Source organism: Xiphophorus maculatus, chromosome 13 (assembly GCF_002775205.1).
Source record: "Xiphophorus maculatus strain JP 163 A chromosome 13, X_maculatus-5.0-male, whole genome shotgun sequence".
NCBI classification, from domain to species: domain Eukaryota; kingdom Metazoa; phylum Chordata; class Actinopteri; order Cyprinodontiformes; family Poeciliidae; genus Xiphophorus; species Xiphophorus maculatus.
Genome location: NC_036455.1, coordinates 9333894 through 9351511, shown reverse-complemented (window position 1 = coordinate 9351511; position 17618 = coordinate 9333894). Strand labels below are relative to the sequence as shown.

The 17618-nt window shown below is 37.3% G+C and overlaps 2 protein-coding genes and 1 gene segment (V, D, J or C); 2 read left to right on the top strand and 1 right to left on the bottom strand.

The window, feature by feature from the left end:
• Positions 1-25: 25 nt before the first annotated feature.
• Positions 26-7387, bottom strand: LOC111610498. The segment is given in 4 exon segments: positions 26-1167; positions 1338-1458; positions 3700-3777; positions 3870-3904. Coding segments are annotated over 2 exon segments (360 nt in total).
• On the top strand, positions 7321-10770 carry LOC111610494 (zinc finger protein 32-like). The gene is made up of 2 exons (XM_023344734.1): positions 7321-7612; positions 8463-10770. The coding sequence occupies exons 1-2, from the start codon at positions 7339-7341 to the stop codon at positions 9329-9331; spliced, it is 1143 nt and encodes a 380-aa protein (XP_023200502.1). The 5' UTR covers positions 7321-7338; the 3' UTR covers positions 9332-10770.
• A 1079-nt stretch (positions 10771-11849) lies between these two features.
• LOC111610485 (zinc finger protein 629-like) lies at positions 11850-14308 on the top strand. The gene is made up of 2 exons (XM_023344705.1): positions 11850-12163; positions 13121-14308. The coding sequence occupies exons 1-2, from the start codon at positions 11965-11967 to the stop codon at positions 13747-13749; spliced, it is 828 nt and encodes a 275-aa protein (XP_023200473.1). The 5' UTR covers positions 11850-11964; the 3' UTR covers positions 13750-14308.
• The last annotated feature ends 3310 nt before the right edge of the window (positions 14309-17618 follow it).

The following is a 17618-nucleotide window of genomic DNA, read 5'->3' as shown; positions in this document are numbered from 1 at the left end:
AATATTTTAGTCATGTTCAACTGTTTTATTTATTTATGTTTTGCCTTTATTCTCTTTAGACATCGTCTCTATCCATAACAAGAGTACAATTAAATGCCCTGCAAATCATTATTAAATTTAAAAACATATTTGGAATACAGTTTTCAAGCAAGAGAAAAATATTTAGGAACTACCATCATCAGAATTAAGAGGTTTTTAAAAAATGTCTGCTTGGAACAAAAATAATTTGGAAAAAAACATCCTAGTGATTTTTTGTGTCTTTAATTGTTCTAACCAAGTAGCAAATACCACTGAAAGAAATTCTCTGTAGGTCGAGGATTTTTATATGTTTATGAACATTTTGGTGTGAATAAGCAAAACAATCTTTTATCTGCAACATCTTGTTTTTCCTATTCAAATTGTTTCCCAAAGGTTTGTTGTTTCCACTTCTCAAACTTCTATTCATAACTTGATTTATTCAAAAGAAACAATATCAATGAGCTGGAATCGTTTTAAAACAATTAAATTGGCAGAAATCCAAATTTTTACTTTTATAAAAAGCTATGAAAAAATGTTTAGGAACTACCATCATCAGAAGTCAGAGGTTTTTCAAAAATGGCTGCTTAGAACAACAATTGATTTGAAAAAACATTTCTATAAATAGTTTAAACTCCTAGTGCTTTTTTTTCCTTTAATTGTTCTAACCAAATGGCAAATAATAATGATAATTATTATTATTTTGTGTCTCAGATCCAAATAGACATAACAAATTATATATATGTAAAATAAATAAATAATTTGTGGATGTCTTAGTTTCAGTGCAGCTGTTGAGTCAGATCAGTTCCTCACCAGCTGAGGGAGGTTTTTGTACGACGTTCTATCACTGTGTGAACGGGTAGCTCCAACTCTGCTGACAGTAATAAACTCCTGAATCTTCAGCCTGAACTCCACTGATGGTGAGAGTGTAATCAGAACCAGATCCACTTCCACTGAACCGAGCTGGAACTCCAGACTGAAGAGTTGTAGCACGATAAATCAGGAGTTTAGGAGCTTCTGCAGGTTTCTGAAGGTACCAGTGGAGGTTGCTACCAACACTTGAACTGGTTTTACATGAGATGGAGACAGTCTGTCCCAAAGCAACAGACTGAGATCCAGGAGTCTGAGTCAGGATGATGTCTCCTGATGAACCTGGAAAATATGGAAAATAACAATTGAGAGAAATTATGTTTGATTACAAATTATTGATAATCTCCAAACAGATAAAAGAAAACATTAACATCTTGTTTCAATATTTCTCCATGATAGCAGATTTTTAATTATAGTTTCTTCTTCAAACCAAGTTTCTATCAGAGTCTCACCCTGAACCAGGAGCCCCAGGATGGTCAGCAGTAGAGTCAGTGACATCATCATTGTGCTGCTGGTGTGTCAGTGGCTCTGAAAGGCCTGGACAGCCACTGATCAACTCTGACCTCTTAACAGCTGGAGCAGAGAGGCAGGACACATATGCAAACACAGAGTCAGTCACATGGAGCTGAACTGGCAGCAGGTTTCCTCCTGAAACATCAATGTATTAAGAAAGACTAAGAGAGGAACTTTAATAGGGCTCTTTATAATCTTTTACCAGTTAACACTGAAGGAATTTTCCATAGGTCTAGTACTTTTACATCTTTGTGAACTTTATGATGTCAATAAGCAAAACAAACTTTTTACTGGAACATCTTGTTTCTTCTATTCAAACTATTTCTCAAGGGTTTGTTGTTTCCGATTCTCAAACTTTTATTTATAACTTGATTTATTCAAAAGAAACAATTACAATACGCCAGAATCCTTTTAAAACCATTCAATTAACAAAGAATCCAAATTTTTACTTTGAGAAAAAGTTTTTTCTTGCTGACAAACCTCACTAATGTCACATACTGGTTATCATTTGATAATTCAGAGAAAATGTTTTCATATTTTTCTATCATCCATACCTGACAAACTGTTTATGTCTCTATTTGTTAATTCAAAGAAAGAGACTTGACACCACATCTCAGCTTGTTGTATTTCTGTTTGTGGAAATAATCTGGCAGTACCTTTAAAACCAAGTATTCAAAAATTGTTGGTTCTAGTCATCTGGCAGCAGTAAGATCGAGGTTCTAAAAAATATATCCAGGATCAAGCATTAATATTGATTTAGATATGAATTATTTGCCATTAGTAATGGCAGACTTTTTAAATTATTCTAACCAGAGCCAACACAAGAATAAAGAACCTCCTGGATTGTTTTCCTTTCTTCCTACATGTGCTTATGAGAATAAATCCTGTAATGTCTTTAACAATTATTAAAATATATTTTGGTGTTATTACCAATGATTTTCCTTGACTTCATGTATGATTGTTTAAAAATAAAACATGGAAAATATGTTGTAGCCTTTCTAAAATCAAAGTTACTTCAGCCTTCCTCAAGATTCAGAAACCTTGTGTCATGATTCCAGCCCTTCAGCTCTGCCTTGGCTGTGCTTATTGCCCTCACCTGCACTGAGCCCTACTTAAACAGCTGCTCGTCACCAGCTCAGCGCGAGATCGTCTGTTGCCACTGTCACAGCTTTCAAGCCTTGTTGTCCCATGTTCCAAAGAGTTTTCTGGTTTCTGATCCTGCCTGTTTTTGACCACAGAGTTTTGCCTAATCCTTCTGCTGTTGAAAGTCCTGTTGCTGATCCCTGCCTGTCTCTGACCCTGCCTCCTGCCTTCTGGATTCTGGATTTTCATTGCCTGAGACCCTCCCATGCATGACCCTGGACTGTTTCACGACTCAGCTTCTGGTTGGTGGATTTTGTCCCTGTCGTCTGCTTGTCCCCTGAGCCCCCCCAGTTCTCCCCTTGTCCATTTACCCTACCTGCCCCTGGTTGGATTCCTGACCTCTGTGGATTCTCCATCCCTGACTCCACCAGTGAGGCCACACCCTTCCACACCAATTACTTTTGTAATAAAACCTTTGGTGAAACATCCTCTTGTTGTGGCTGCGTTTTGGGTTCTGGCTGATTCTGCTTTTAATATTACATAAAAAGAATCAAATCCATCTCAGTTTACTTAAAACAAACTGTTCATTGGCCTCGACACAAATCAAACGCTCTTAATCTCATGCTAACTTTAGCAGCAATAGGTACTCACAGGGCTGACAAAGGTTTTGAGTCTGTCACTCAAAATGTTCTGGCTGATTCTGCTTTTAACATAACACCTTGAGGAAGATTTTGTTTGAACAATAAAGTCAAACATCTAAAATCATCATGAAACAATATTTTTAAAATATAATGTCTTAATATCATAACTGAATATGTTCTTGTGTTTAATGGAAATATAAATTCTGGCCTGATGTGTGTTCAGTGAACTGTATCAGTGTCTGCAGCAGATTCCAGCTGCAGAACAAAGTTCAGTTTCTGTTCAGTCAGACTGAGGGAGGTTTTTGTACGATGATTTTTCACTGTGTGAACACATCCTGACTGTTGATGTCATGATAACTCTGACAGTAATAAACTCCTGCATCTTCAGCCTGAACTCCACTAATAGACAGAGTGAAGTCTAATTTATTTCCTGCTCCACTTCCACTGAATCTGGAGGAGATTCCTGAAAATCTAGATGATGTCCAGTAGATCAGAGCTTTAGGAGCTTCTCCAGTTTTATGATGGTACCAGGACAGGCAGGGTGTGTTACAATCTGTTAGTTGAACACTGGCCTTACAGTCAATAGTGACAGTCTGACCAAGCTGCACTGATTTGGCTGCTGATTGAGTCACAACAACATTTTGTCCATCAGATCCTGAGGAGAGAGAAGAAACTCTGGACATGAGATGGTGAAACTCAGCTACACTCCAAATGATTTTCACATGACAGAAAAATGATTTTCCTCACCCTGAGTGAAGCAGAGGAGAGTCCAGATGAGGACGCAGATCAAAGTCATGTTTTTGATGAGGAGGATTTCTGTGTCTTCTGTTGTGATGAAGGACAGCTGTCAGTCATCCAGAGTTCAACTGTCAGGACTATAAACTCTCCCAGAGCGCTGGAGCATGGAGCTGCTGATGCAAAGTGGCTTTATGGAAATGCTCCAACTACCTCCAAGAGGGACCTAGTTTATTCTGAGTATGCTTCAGACTTAAAAATTATTCATATGTTCAATATTATTAAGTAAAATATTTATCCTCATGACAACAAACCATTATTATATTGCATGACCTTTTTTGTTTTGCATGTTTTGACTGTTATTTTGGTGATCTTTCTTTCAAGTTCCAAATACGGAAGTTAGAAGGTCTTCTTGCCATCACCTTCATCTTTAGTTCCTTCTCCAAGTTCACAATTCTTCAAGTCCTGACTCTGGTTTGGCCTCTCCAGAATGTTAATTTTACTTCAAGTAATACGAAAATTTTTTGTGAAATTAAGAGATTACTGTAAACATAATATAAACATCCAATTATAATAATAATTTGATATTTTCTTCCTCTGTCTACAGTCAGGGCTGAACAGTGGTGCAGATGGTAGAGCTGTTGCCTCTTAGCAAGAAGGTCCTGGGTTCGATTCCTGGCCCAGGGTCTTTTTGCATGTTTGCATGTGTGGGTTCTCTCCGGGTACTCTGGCTTCCTCCTACAGTCCAGAAACATGACTGTTAGGTTAATTGGTCTCTAAATTCTCCCTAGGTGTGTTGCCCTGCAACAGACTGGTGACCTGTCCAGGGTGACCCCGCCTCTCGCCCGAAACGTTTGCTGGAGACAGGCACCAGCACCCCTCCCAACCTCACTAGGGACAAGGGTGTTAGAAAATGCAAGACTGCTCAATAAATTTGCATCACATGATTGGTGGAAGATAAGCTGTAAAATAACTCTCATTACCAAGATAATAACAGCAAAAATTATATAACAGCAACTTTGTTGTTACTTATTTCTATGCATTAAACATAATATTCAATGAAGTTTAATGTATTTTGCATGTATTTTGTGCCTAACAAATATTTTAAAGCTTGCCATAAAGCACTTTGTGATTTGTAAAAAGTGCTATATAGATAAAGTTCACTTACTTATATACTTGATTGCTTACTTAATAATAAATATGCACACTAAGAAAATGCAATCTCTTCTTCAGAGCCAAATTAAAACACAGTATATTTAAAGAAGTTAACCTTACAATATGAAGTATACTGCACAGGTTGAGATTGAATATAAATCTTGGTAACTAATTTGTTCATGTTTCCGATGTGCTTTGTGTACTGTAAGGGCCTCAAAGTGTGAAACTTAACTTTAGCCCTGAAACCTGTCTGCTGCCATGGTTCATTAGTGATGCATGTCTGTTTCCGTGTTCCAGAAGTTTGAAGAGAGAAGTGAAACTCTGCATTTTATTAACCAACAGCTTCCTGTGAAGTCTTTTATTTTTTAAAACATTGTTCATTTCGTCTCTTCACTGACTCTTCTATCGAGTTGTGCTTTTTACAGTCTTCTATTTCTATTCTTACCTTTTTATTACAAAGAATTTGTGCATCCCGCGAAAAACAAAGCAAATTAATTTTGTTTTAAACAACGGTTTAACTTTTGTCAAAAATTGGACCAGACAACTGCAAAAAATGTCTGTATTTGCATATCCAAATTATGTGATGGGTTCAACATGGCTCGGAAAAACTTAAAGTCCGATTCATGTTCGGGTTTTCAAAAATGGGGCTACTTTGAGATGTTATAATGGGCAAATATTTTAACTGTGTGGATAATTTTCTTAGTAATTATATTTTGGATAAATGAACCTTGCAAAGCAGACTGAGAAAAACTATTGTTAAGAAATGTAGTTAAAAAAAAAAGTTATTAACTTTTCACCTGAACTCCTGTTTTTAGTTATGTTTTATTTTTTCCTAAAGTATTACTTATATTATTATTGTATCAGCAGGTTGTTCTGGCTTAATATTCCACAATACTCTTTCACACATTCAAAAAGAGCGTAAGGGTACCAGAGTCTAATTCTCTAACTCTGCAGGTTTAACATGTTTTCTTTCTCCAATCCAACAGAATCAAATGGCTGAATTACTCTTCAGTATATTTCCTCACTCTGCAGAGGCCTGCTTATAAACCATTCATTTGATCCAGAAGTGAGGAAACTGGATCTTCCCACACATTCTGCAACTCTAGAAAACAGCCTTTTATTAAGTATTTTATCAGAAGCCTTAGGACGAAAGAAGTTAATAATCTATTAACCTTTTTATTGCAGTTTTGGTTACACCAAAAACCAAAACTGCAGTTTTGGTTACACCAGCTCATACATTGTACAGGAAGGTCTCTTCCTGTACACTGTACAGAGGATGTTCTGTACAGAGGATGACTATTTCCGTTGTCTAAGCACAGAAATATGCAATAGAACACATGTTTAATGTGCAACACTCATTTTTGGACTAATGGTGTCCTCTTGTGGTGTGCTGCCAAATAGAATGCAACAATAGTAAGAAAAAACATGTGTGTGTACGGTAAAATATGATTTCTCCTATCTATGAAACATGTGCTTGTTTTGTCAATATTGCAGGGTTTTTGGCACTGAATCTGGTTAAACATGCTTGTATAAATGAGCTGATTTTGCCTCTGCTTGGCTGAAATACATTCATAGATATGAATTGTTTTCATACTATATTGCTTGAGGTTCTCCCTAAACAGAGCACAGTTGTTTATCATGGTCCATATTCATTGTTTCAGCTGAACACAACTGAAAAAAGTCTGTGCATTACTAGAAGACAGCATATAGCTTCTCTGATGCTTTTTTGAGTAATAGAGACAAAGCTGTTACATTTAGCAGAACGTAGGTTATATTATGTTCTTCTGGTTAAAACAAACTTGTTCTTCACTTAGTGGTACTTGAAGTGTTATTCAGAAATTTTCCTCAAGTAAGACAGCAATACTTTGCACTAGTATAGCTCATGTAAACATTAAAAATACACTGTGATAAAACTACCAGACAGTTTACTTTTCTCTCAAAGTCACTTGATTAATTGTAACTGAAAAGTTTTGAATAGTTTCTACCCACTCCTTATGCTATGGTCCCTACACACGCACGTTTGCATTCCCAACACAAGGGGCACTGTCGGGAAAAGCCCTCACTAGAACAGCGGAACCATTGCTAACTTTCACCCAAAGATTTCTCCGGACGTGTTTCTTGTACGGACCCGGCTTCTGCTTTGTTTACTTTTTATTTTACAGCCTCAAATCTACCAACAAATCGCTTATTAGTAACCTTTTCAAACACCCAGCTCTCGTCTATCGCTCTCGTTTTTTGTTTCCATCTATAACCGCCTCTTTTAATGCCAACATATATGTATTTATTTTACCTTTTTGAACATACAGGCGCTTAGGGAGGTGTAGCCATGTCCGCTGAGCGACAGATGTTCCCGTCGCTGTTCTCTCCGCCGCCTTTCACTGCAGTCGGAGCGGTAGATAGTGCCGTGGAGCCTGTGGTCATTCCCCAGTCAGAGGTGGAAACATTCAGGATGTTCCTGAACGAGCGGCTGACGGCAGCAGTGGAGGACATTCTGAGCGTGTTCGGGAAGACAGTGGCTCGGTACCAGGAACAGATAAACTGCCAGCAGCGGGAGCTGGACAGCCTGAGGTCCGGGGAGCGCGAGTGGAGCCGGGCAACAGGTTGGTTTGTGTGAACTGAAAAAATAGTTACTGCTTTTTAAAATCAAAAATGCTAAAAATGACATTAAATAACCTTTTACTCTTAAATGCGTATATTGGTTTAATTTGGAAAACATTGCTCCTTTATATTATTTTTTGACAGGGGTATTTATATAACAATTATACAGACATTATCATTTCCGATTTATAACACACTTGAATTCTTTCCGTTCAAAACACTCAAAAACACATCCAGTAAAAGTTATTTTTATGTGATAGACCGGCAGAAAGTATGGCATATTTGTGATGTAGAAGAAAAATGCCAAGTTGTTTTCAATATTTCTGTGATTATGTTCGAGTCTAACCCAGGTTTGTCCAAGGTGTAATCATGTAATCATTCTACATAATTTTATGTGGTACTCACACCACAATTCAAGAACAGACAGATTTGATTCAGCCGCCCAAGCTGTTGCAGATGCATGAACACCAAACATATTAAAAGAAAAGATAAAATTTGGGTGACAAAATGTGAAAAAGTTCAAGCGATGTGAATATTTTTAAAAAGCATTGTACTGATTAGTACAACAAGTACAAATGTATTTGTTGAAGCAAATACTTTTGTATATTTTCAAATAGAGAATATTTTGAAAGAAAATCCTGTGTGAAACATTTGATAATATAAAAATGAACAGTTTCCTGAAACTTGATGCAGCCAAACTAGCATGCTAACAGTTTAAATATTTTTTATAAATATAATGCTAAATGTCTTGTAAAGTGTCTGACATAAAGATTACTGTTGAATAAACTTTTTCATTGATCTTAAACAGGATCTGGTAGAAAGTGAGCTTTCTGTGGTTGTTTCTTCTTTCAGAGCCTCTGCAGGACTCATCCTGGATGAAAAAATGTCCTGAACATCAGAGCCTTGATGCCCCCTTGTTTCATACCGACAATCTTATTGAGAAAGTCGTCGACACCTCAGCTGCTCTGATTAAGTCAGAAGGTGTGGATGAGGACTGTGGAGAGTCGACAACATGCCATGACTCTAGTTTAACACACCAGCTGGATCCAGAAGCAGGGAGTGATGACCGAGTTATCTGTGAGGACTCTGACACAGAGAACAGCGAGGACGGCTGGAGAGACGATGCCACGTTGTGGAAGTCAGAGGAAATGGCAGAAAACAAAGATCAGAGTTCAAGTTCAGAACCTCAGGCCTCCACTGATCCGCCACAGTTTGGCTGCCAGATTTGTGGTATCACCTTCCAGAAGATGGGCTACCTGATAACCCACGCTGCAGTGCATCAGGAAAACTGTGGAGTTTGTGGAAAACAGATGGAACAAACGGAAAGCATCAAGCTTCACCTGAAAGCTCACAGAGAAACGTCATTCCGCTGCAGCGTCTGTGGGCAGAGCTTCACGCTGCGGGGGAACCTCCGCATCCACATGAAGATCCACTCGGGCGAACGGCCACACAGCTGCAGCATCTGCGGCAAGAACTTTGGCCGGCGGGCGTCGCTGGTGCGCCACGTGCGCAGCCACATGGGCGAGAAGCCGTTCGCCTGCATGTACTGCGGCCACAGCTTCACGGAGAAGGGCAACCTGACGGTCCACCTGCGGACACACACAGGAGAGAGGCCGTACCGGTGCTCCATGTGCGCCCGCAGCTTCAGTCAGCTGTCCAGCTTCTATAAACACCCGTGTCAGAAGAAAGGCCTGATCTGTTCTGCCATTACTGCCACCTGACAACTGGGACACGTGAGCAGCTGCAGAAGGGCTTCCCCTGTGAAACAGAGCAAAGTAATGGACACTTTTATCAAAGTAACATTTCATCAGGGTATATTGATGACTAGAAACTTTTTTTATTCTCTCTGTTTCAAATATTTCAGTCATTTTATTTTAATTGTAGGATTTTTTGTCTTCAAACCATAGGGTTAATATGCATAAATATTTAATAAATATTTAATAAATAAATAGCTTTTTGAACACCTGTGGAAGCAGTAACTGAGCCCTGCTCTTTGTAATTACAGATACAATTTTTTTTTTTGGTTTATTAGATTTACAAGGAAAAGCAATTTTGAAAAACTGTTGATTAAAAATCAAAAATATTGAAGAAAAAAAACTTCAGTCACTTTTCTCTAGCTTTATCCTAAGCAATAAAACAATAAACTTTTTGAAAAATTGTTAAAAAGGTGGACATAAAAGAATTAAAACATCCTGCAAAATTCTACTGAAAAAATCCCAAATCTATTCACAGTAAATGATTACAATAGGTGCATGCAGCTGCACACCCTTAGATTAATACTTTGTACATTTTTGTTTAATTCCAGCATTTAGTTTTCTTTGGTAGTAGTCATAACTTCATGCCCATCTCTTGGCTCATTAATGTTGTATTTGGAAAGACTTTCTGCCAAAATTGTCTAACTCTATCAGATTGAGAGGACTTCTCTGTCCATGTCCCTCTTCAGATGTTCCCAAAATTGATGGCACATAGTGGCGGTTTCTGATATGGGCAACATGGGCAACCGCCTAGTGCGGCATCTTGTGGGGGCAGCATGAGACTCCCCCACATCCCCATCCCCAGTCTTCCAATTGTTAGCAGTTTTTTGCATCTTTGTTTTATTGTTATTTTGGATTTTGTTCCCACTAACATTTATTCTTGTAAAATGTTTGGATCTGATTCATAAACAGTTGTTTAAACACTCAAAATAGTGGAGTATCTACAGTGATGTGAAACGCTTTTAAGAAACCATCATACAAATTTAACCTTTTTTTACTACGCTACCTCAGTTTTTACTTAATTTTGGAGTATGTGTTGTGTAAAAGATATGCTTCATAAAAAATATGGGACCATTTAAAATGAAAGGTCTATGGTAAATTGGATCAACCGTCGATTTTAGCTGCACGTTTTCTAATCGGTTCCATCTTTACACGCCACTTGCTAGAAATATTACTCAGCTGTGTCATTGGAAATATTTTGTTGGAAGACATTTGCAGTTCTCTTTGCTAAAGTTGTGTCTTTAAGATGATGAGTTTGCTTATTTTTATACTGATTCTAATTTCTTATACCTTAGGCTAAAGTTAACACAATTTGTCTGGATAAAAGTTGAGACTTTTGTTGTGTGGAAGATTATAATAAATACATGTTTGTAGGAAGAAAACCAAAGTTTCATTAAATAAACTAAGACTTGTCATAATCCGTTTTATTCAAATTGTTTTGGATTAATGTGGCCAATGTTATATCTTCATATATCTTAATACAGTCTACACCTTTGAGAACACTTAATGCAACTGTATTAGTTATTCTTTGTTGTAGTATTAAGTCAAAAAAAAATTAATGAAAAAGAGTCAGAATTTTGAGAATTAAAATTTTGATGTAAAAAATATAAAAACATTATCTGATATAAATTAGAACATTATGAGCTGAAAATAGAGCAAAGCGAAGCAACGCTTTGTTTTCTATCTACACTTGAAAAGTAGTAGGTTGAAACCTACCTACTGATACAGTTTCCAGACCATGGAAATCTGAATATATAAAAATAGACAGACTAAAACAATCAGTTGTGGTGTTTGGATTGCTAATTATTGACTTTAAAATGGAAAATTAAAACGGATGACTTTTTTTCTCAAATTTTCTGTAGGTCTTATTTTAAAAAGAAAACTTGTTCTTTCTTTTTACAAAGAAATTAAAATGGGGGGGAAAAAATGTATTTGCCAAATAAAATAAGACAGAAAATTCTGCAAAATTAGGTGTGAAGAAGTCTCAATTTTAACATAGCATAGCAACATGTGGGACAAAGACATAACATTTGATCAGAAATATAAAAATATTGATAATTATCAAATGTAAATCACTATGGAATATTCAATAAGAGTAATATAGAGGAAGTAAAATATGTGAACATTTTAATAAAATGTAGAAAACCAATTAGAAAAATGTTTTTAAAATAGCCTAGCAATTTTAAATGAAAAAAAGGAAGACAAATTAAATGCCAACAGTATAAATAGAAAGAAATAGTAACAAAAAATTAAGTATATATATATATATATCTATATCTATATCTATATCTATATATATATAGATATATATATATATATATATTATTATTATTATTATTATTGTTGAAAATATACGTCATGATAACACATTTGCATCAATGTTAAATTGTAAAACAACAGGAGTCTTATCTAAAACTTGTATTGAGCCTTCCTCACCAAGTGGGGGCGCTGCAGGGCTTTCATCGGATTTCTTCGGACACCTCACAGAAGTTAACCTGGAGCCACAGCTGGTACTCAAGTCACCGGATCGCCACAGTTTTTTTTATCCGGTATTTGATCAGATTTTCCCTGGTTAAGAATCCTCTCAAGTTATCGCTGAAATGTCGAAAATCGAGATGTTGCGGCTTCTGATCAACCAGCGGCTTACCGCGGCTGCAGAGGAGATTTTCAATGTGTTTGGGAGAACCATAGTGGAATATGAGAAGGAGATCTCCCGCTCCAAGCTGGAGATTGACCGCCAGCGCCGGCTGCTGGAGCTCTCCAGGAAGCCGCGGATCTCCCTGCAGGCCAACAGCTCAGGTAGGGAGACGGTTCGCCGGACTTTGGGGTTTCTATCTGGAAGTAACTGCGGCTCCATTTCTGGCTTTATGTAAAACAAAAATGTTAGCAGAGTCAGGATCAGTTTCATTTGGCAACAACAGTTATTTATGACAATACAACTTTCAATTGAGCACATATAAGCAAGTTGTTTTGCTCTAAACATCCGATATTTTAGTTCACTTCATTTTCTGCTGATTTTTCTTCTTTGCCATAGAAAGACAAAGAAGCCATTGTCTTTATATAAGACAATATAAGATTTCTTATATTCTTATATAAGAATATAAGAAATCTTATGTTCTTATATTCAAGAACATAAGATTCTTGAATCTTATGTTCAAGAATCTTATGTTTAAGACAAGAAATCTGAATTCAAGTCTTTCTGAATTCAAGTCTTTTAACTGAATAATCCTCAGTTCTTTTGAAAATCATGTTGGAACTGCACATTTGCTTAAAAACACAATAAAGGAGACTTTAATAATAATACAACCACAGAATAAAAGTGGGAGGCGGCAAAAGTGCAATACATGAAGCACGGAATGAATTATCTGTGTAACTTCAGCTCTCCAGCTACACTTGAAAGGACTTTACTTTACAATCCTTCCTTGGTTTACAGAAGCAAATTTTCCTTCCACTCAACCTTCCTTTAATAAGCCTTATTTATAACACTGGTAACTTCTTTGCCATTGACCTTTTGTGACTTGCCCTACCCGTAGAAGATGTGAGTCTTGGAGTTTGGTCCACATACCAAGTCAGGAGTATTCCCCTATTACTTTTAGAAGCATGGATGTAACATTTCTGGGGGGGGTTGCCATTTGTCTAATTTTCCATAATTATCAAAATTAGCAGAAATAAAAGATTGAAACATAGTTCTCTTTGTTGTGTTACTTTTGAAGCTGAGCATTTTATGGTTTAAAAATCAAAACATGTGCTTTGCAGCCGTCTCTGAGCAGCAGGACTGGAGCTCCAGCGTTGAGCTCAACGAAGAGGAACCTCCGAGTCACATCAAAGAGGAGGAACCAGAGGAGGATGTGTGGTCAGATCCACCGGGCGAGAACAATGTGGGTTTTCTGCTGTTCCAGAACAACTCGGCAAGAACGCAACAGGACAACGATTCCACCGGGTCTCTGGGCTCAAAGTTCTGCCAGGACCTGGACGACCCAGACATTGATCCGCAGCCTGGAACCTCAGTCCAACAGACCTGCTCTGAGCTCAACAATGATCAACCTGTAGCTTTAGGAAACAGCCAGCATGACATGACTCTCCCTAAAGTAGTGGACTCCTATATCTGCACCATCTGTGGCCAGGCGTTTTACCAGCGCAATCAGTGGGCCAAACACACGCGGATTCACCGAAAAATTGACGGCAAAGTCGACAAATCGTTCACGTGCGACATTTGCGGGAAGAGACTGACGCGGTCAGACGGCTACCAGAAACACCTGCGGGTCCATACGGGCGAGAAGCCGTACAGCTGCCATGTGTGCGGCCGCAGCTTCAGCGACAACTCCAACTTCAAGAGGCACATCCGCAGACACATGAAGGAGAAGTCCCAGCAGAGCTCAGGCTGAGCGTGGCAGCGGTCACAAAAATGACTGAATGGATGCACAAAAATACTTCAGTATTTCTCTCACTGTCTTTTTTTTATTAACTCTGTACCTGATAGCTGCCATTGTTTTTAGTGGTATGCTGCACAATGGTGAAGTTTGTAGCATTGCTGCTAGAATGTTCGAATCCCAGCCCGTGTATGCCTTCCACATGCAAAAGACTGTTCGATTGACTGGTCTCTACAAATTGTCCTTTGGTGTGCGTGTGGGAGTGTGTGTGTGTGTGATGGGCTGGCGACATGTCCAGCATGTACCCTGCCTATCGTCCAATGACTATTGGAGATGGGAAGCAATCATAAGCTAATTGTAGTTTTTGTAAAGTTCTGACCTGCTGAAATTCCTCCACCAACTGCACTATGTTTCATTCAAAATCTAATTTCTTTTCATTTTTAATTGGGATTGAATTGTTTCCTTTTTATAAGCATTTCTGCCTTAAATTTGTCTTTGGAAATCTGCAAAGAAATATCATCCAGGTTTCTGGTTGTAGGTGTTTGTTTTTGCACTAATAAAACCGAACTGAAAATGAACTTTGTTTGTCAGACAGATTTTTAGCTTTTCCGTTTTTTCTTTTGGAAAAAACATAAAAATGCACTATTACACTGGATGGCTCAGTTTCTACAAGATAAAGAAAATAAATCTTGTGACATTACAGAAGCTTATTGAAACGACAGTGAATGGGTGTCGTAATCACAGCTGAAGACGGTCCAATGAAATATTTCATCTTTTTTTTTGGCCAGGCAGTGTATATATCTAATACTTTTGTTCTCAGCTCCTCACTGATGGCTTTGAAAAATGAGATCTTATTGATTTTTTGTAACCTGTGGCTTCAGCTTAAAGGATACGGATGAGGAAACGTCAGGAAATTCATAGGACAGATTAGCTTGACCTACTTTTAAGCTTTCAAGTTTGTTCTTTTCAACAAAGTTTTACCTGTGCCACACCAAAAGTGGAAAAAGTTTTGAAATTATTTATCATAGGTATATTATTCATTAAAAGAGGCAGTTAAACAGTAGTGTGAGGACAGTTAACCACTGTAACTAATTATATTTGACATAAAAGCCAAATGTACAAGAAACATGGTTATTTTCTGTTCAACTCTATTTAGAAAAATCCCTTTCAGATGTTCAATTATAATATGTGTAATATATATTATATTATATCAATATATTAATACTACTGCTTGACCACTCTGAATCTTTACCATTCAAATACAAATAATGTCTTAAACCAGCAGATGGCAGCATCGCACCTTGGTGTGGCTGAGCGATGGTTTTCATAAAGTCGTCTAGAATCAAAGCAGAGATTATGAGATGATTCTGAATATTTTTTTATTAAATATAGGTGAGATTAAAGCAAACTTGAGATTAAAATCTCTGAAACATGTTTGCTCTCCATGAAACAAAAATGCCACAATCAGTTTTTCAATGTTTTCATTTCTCATAAATGATGATTGAACTGTGAAACTTTTTATGATTTTTTTTGTGGAACAGAACTCTAAATTGTTAATGGAAAATCCACACTCACAATCAATGACATCTGTGCTGGTTTGTGGAGCAAAAATGTTTGTGTCATTCTAAAAAAAAATGTGCTGTTTTTGCGGGTAAAATGTTGATAGCACAATTAATTGACACCAAATCTGGGGACGGGAGGGTGCTGGTTGACCTTTGACGACCTCTGGAAACATTTCTTAATATCCTTAAAATTATAGTGACACAAACCAGCACAGATGTTTGACACCGATTATGTTTGATTTGAAGAAGGTGTGGGAGCCTCAGGTGATCGTTAACCCCGCTAACACCAGGTACAGGCTGATGCAACAATCTGTTTTCAGTTTGCGTTTGTTCTTCAGTGGATTTGTCTTGTATTCTATAGAGCTGCAGTAAAACCGCAGAGTGTTGAGAACATTGCAACGTTTTCAGGATAATTGGACTGGGTACAATAAATTGCAACGTTACTGGTATCACAATGTCAGTATATCAAAGATACAGTGTGTAGAGTAGAATTTCATGCTCCATGAAGAACTGCTAGGATTACAATAAATTATAATTTATTTAAAAAGATGTAGCCTACTGTAACGTAACTACTATGCATTCAGGGTCTCTATGCCTTCAATATATTTGGTGACACTATTTTTTCTGAAGCAGCATAAAACAGGTTTAAAAGTCAAAGGTTAAAGGGAGTAAAGTCAAAGAAGGTACAGCTAAGTTATTATAATGCCAACACAGCAGCAGTTCAATAAACTGTTTCGATGGAAATAAGGAATTTTAGATATTTTTCCGTAGCTTGATGGAGTTCTTATTTACTGGGGTCTAAAGTTATTAATGACATTCAACAATATTATCACATCATATGTTTTCATATCATGTAGCTTTAAATAAGACAAAGCAAAAGTACCAACTGTATATCTTGTTGTGACCTGTAAAACAAACCTAATTTTCCACAACTACCAAGAATAAGCGACAAGCAGAGAGATGACTCCAGCTGAACAGCTAGCTCCATCATGACTGCTTATAAATATGATTTAAAGTGGGTTTTAACTACAACATAAAGACTGAGGGGAGCTGAAGCGATTGTAGCACCCAATTCTGTTCTGCTCTGTGTATGAAAATTGTAAATAGTTTAAGAGTGGATTAATTATCTTTATGGCTGATCTCCTGGCATGTCGCAGACATGAGCTGGCATCACAAAATACAGCATTCACATTTAGAATTGACTCAAAAATAATCAAGTTAAAGTGTCGTTCTCTTGTGGTCCACTTGGTGATGCTGTGAGTGCGTCTTCAGTTGTGGAAAAGCTTCGACTTTCCTCCACCCCCCTCAGCGAATCGTTGCACGTTTAGAGGACGGGAACTAAGAACCTCCAAATAAACAAATTTATATTCAGGGATAAAAGTGCATCACCATATAAAACACAATCATTCTTCTGTTGAATGTGAGAGCGTCATGTCTAAATTTTTGGAAGTCTGATTGTGTTTCTTTATTTCAGTTGAAAGGTCCTATTTTTTGTACCATTATTTTTTGTTGGTATGTATTCAAACTACTGTTGTACTTTTCACCACCTTCAGATTAAATCATCCTGAGATTTTGAGTGAAATATCCCACTTGACATTTCTGTTTATGCTCATTTCCTTTAGCTTGCTGGCTGTCTGCATTTGTTGCTTGTCGTGACACTAAAGCAGACGTACTGCAGAGAGGCTCCTTTCGAGACAATTTAAAGAAGCACTCTGGTATTTTTCCTAATTGGTGCCCATTAATTCAAAGTCACTTTGCATCTACACAAATACGTTTTGATTTCTAACTCTGAATGTCTGAGAAAGGTGGAAAACTGAGGCTCAGTAACCAGCAATAGTTTTATTTACTGCTTTTCCTATGATCTTTTCTTAGGACTGCTGTTACCCTATACTTAGCATCCAAAATCCTAAATTAAGAAATTCTAGCAATTGATCTTGGTGTTCTTGATTAAACCATATTTTCATGTGCACCGATACCAAAGCTCTCCTAGAGACTGTGCCCATTAGTTTGTTGACCAAATAAATCTGGGTTTTCTTTAACAATCTTGTGTTTTTATCCTCTGCAGTGACATTTAGATTGAAAGAGGCCGTACTGGCTGCTTCACCTTTCTGTGAATATGTGAGCTATTTTTCACATTCTGCTTAGAACGCTTTCAGTAACAGAGAGCAAATGAAACACAAGCTATTAAATATTATGATGATTAAAGCAAAGGTTTAACTTTAACAAATTATTTTTTTCTGGAAGTTTTGTCAACATAAAATCAAAACAGTGAGTAAGCCATGTCAGCATCAGCTTAGCACATGCAAATGTGGTTAGCAGGAG

Coding starts and splice junctions, on each gene's coding strand:
- LOC111610494 (XM_023344734.1), top strand. CDS start 7,339: ATGTCCGCTGAGCGACAGATGTTCCCGTCGCTGTTCTCTCCGCCGCCT. Junction 7,613..8,462: donor CGAGTGGAGCCGGGCAACAG/GTTGGTTTGTGT, acceptor TTCTTCTTTCAG/AGCCTCTGCAGGACTCATCC.
- LOC111610485 (XM_023344705.1), top strand. CDS start 11,965: ATGTCGAAAATCGAGATGTTGCGGCTTCTGATCAACCAGCGGCTTACC. Junction 12,164..13,120: donor CCTGCAGGCCAACAGCTCAG/GTAGGGAGACGG, acceptor TGTGCTTTGCAG/CCGTCTCTGAGCAGCAGGAC.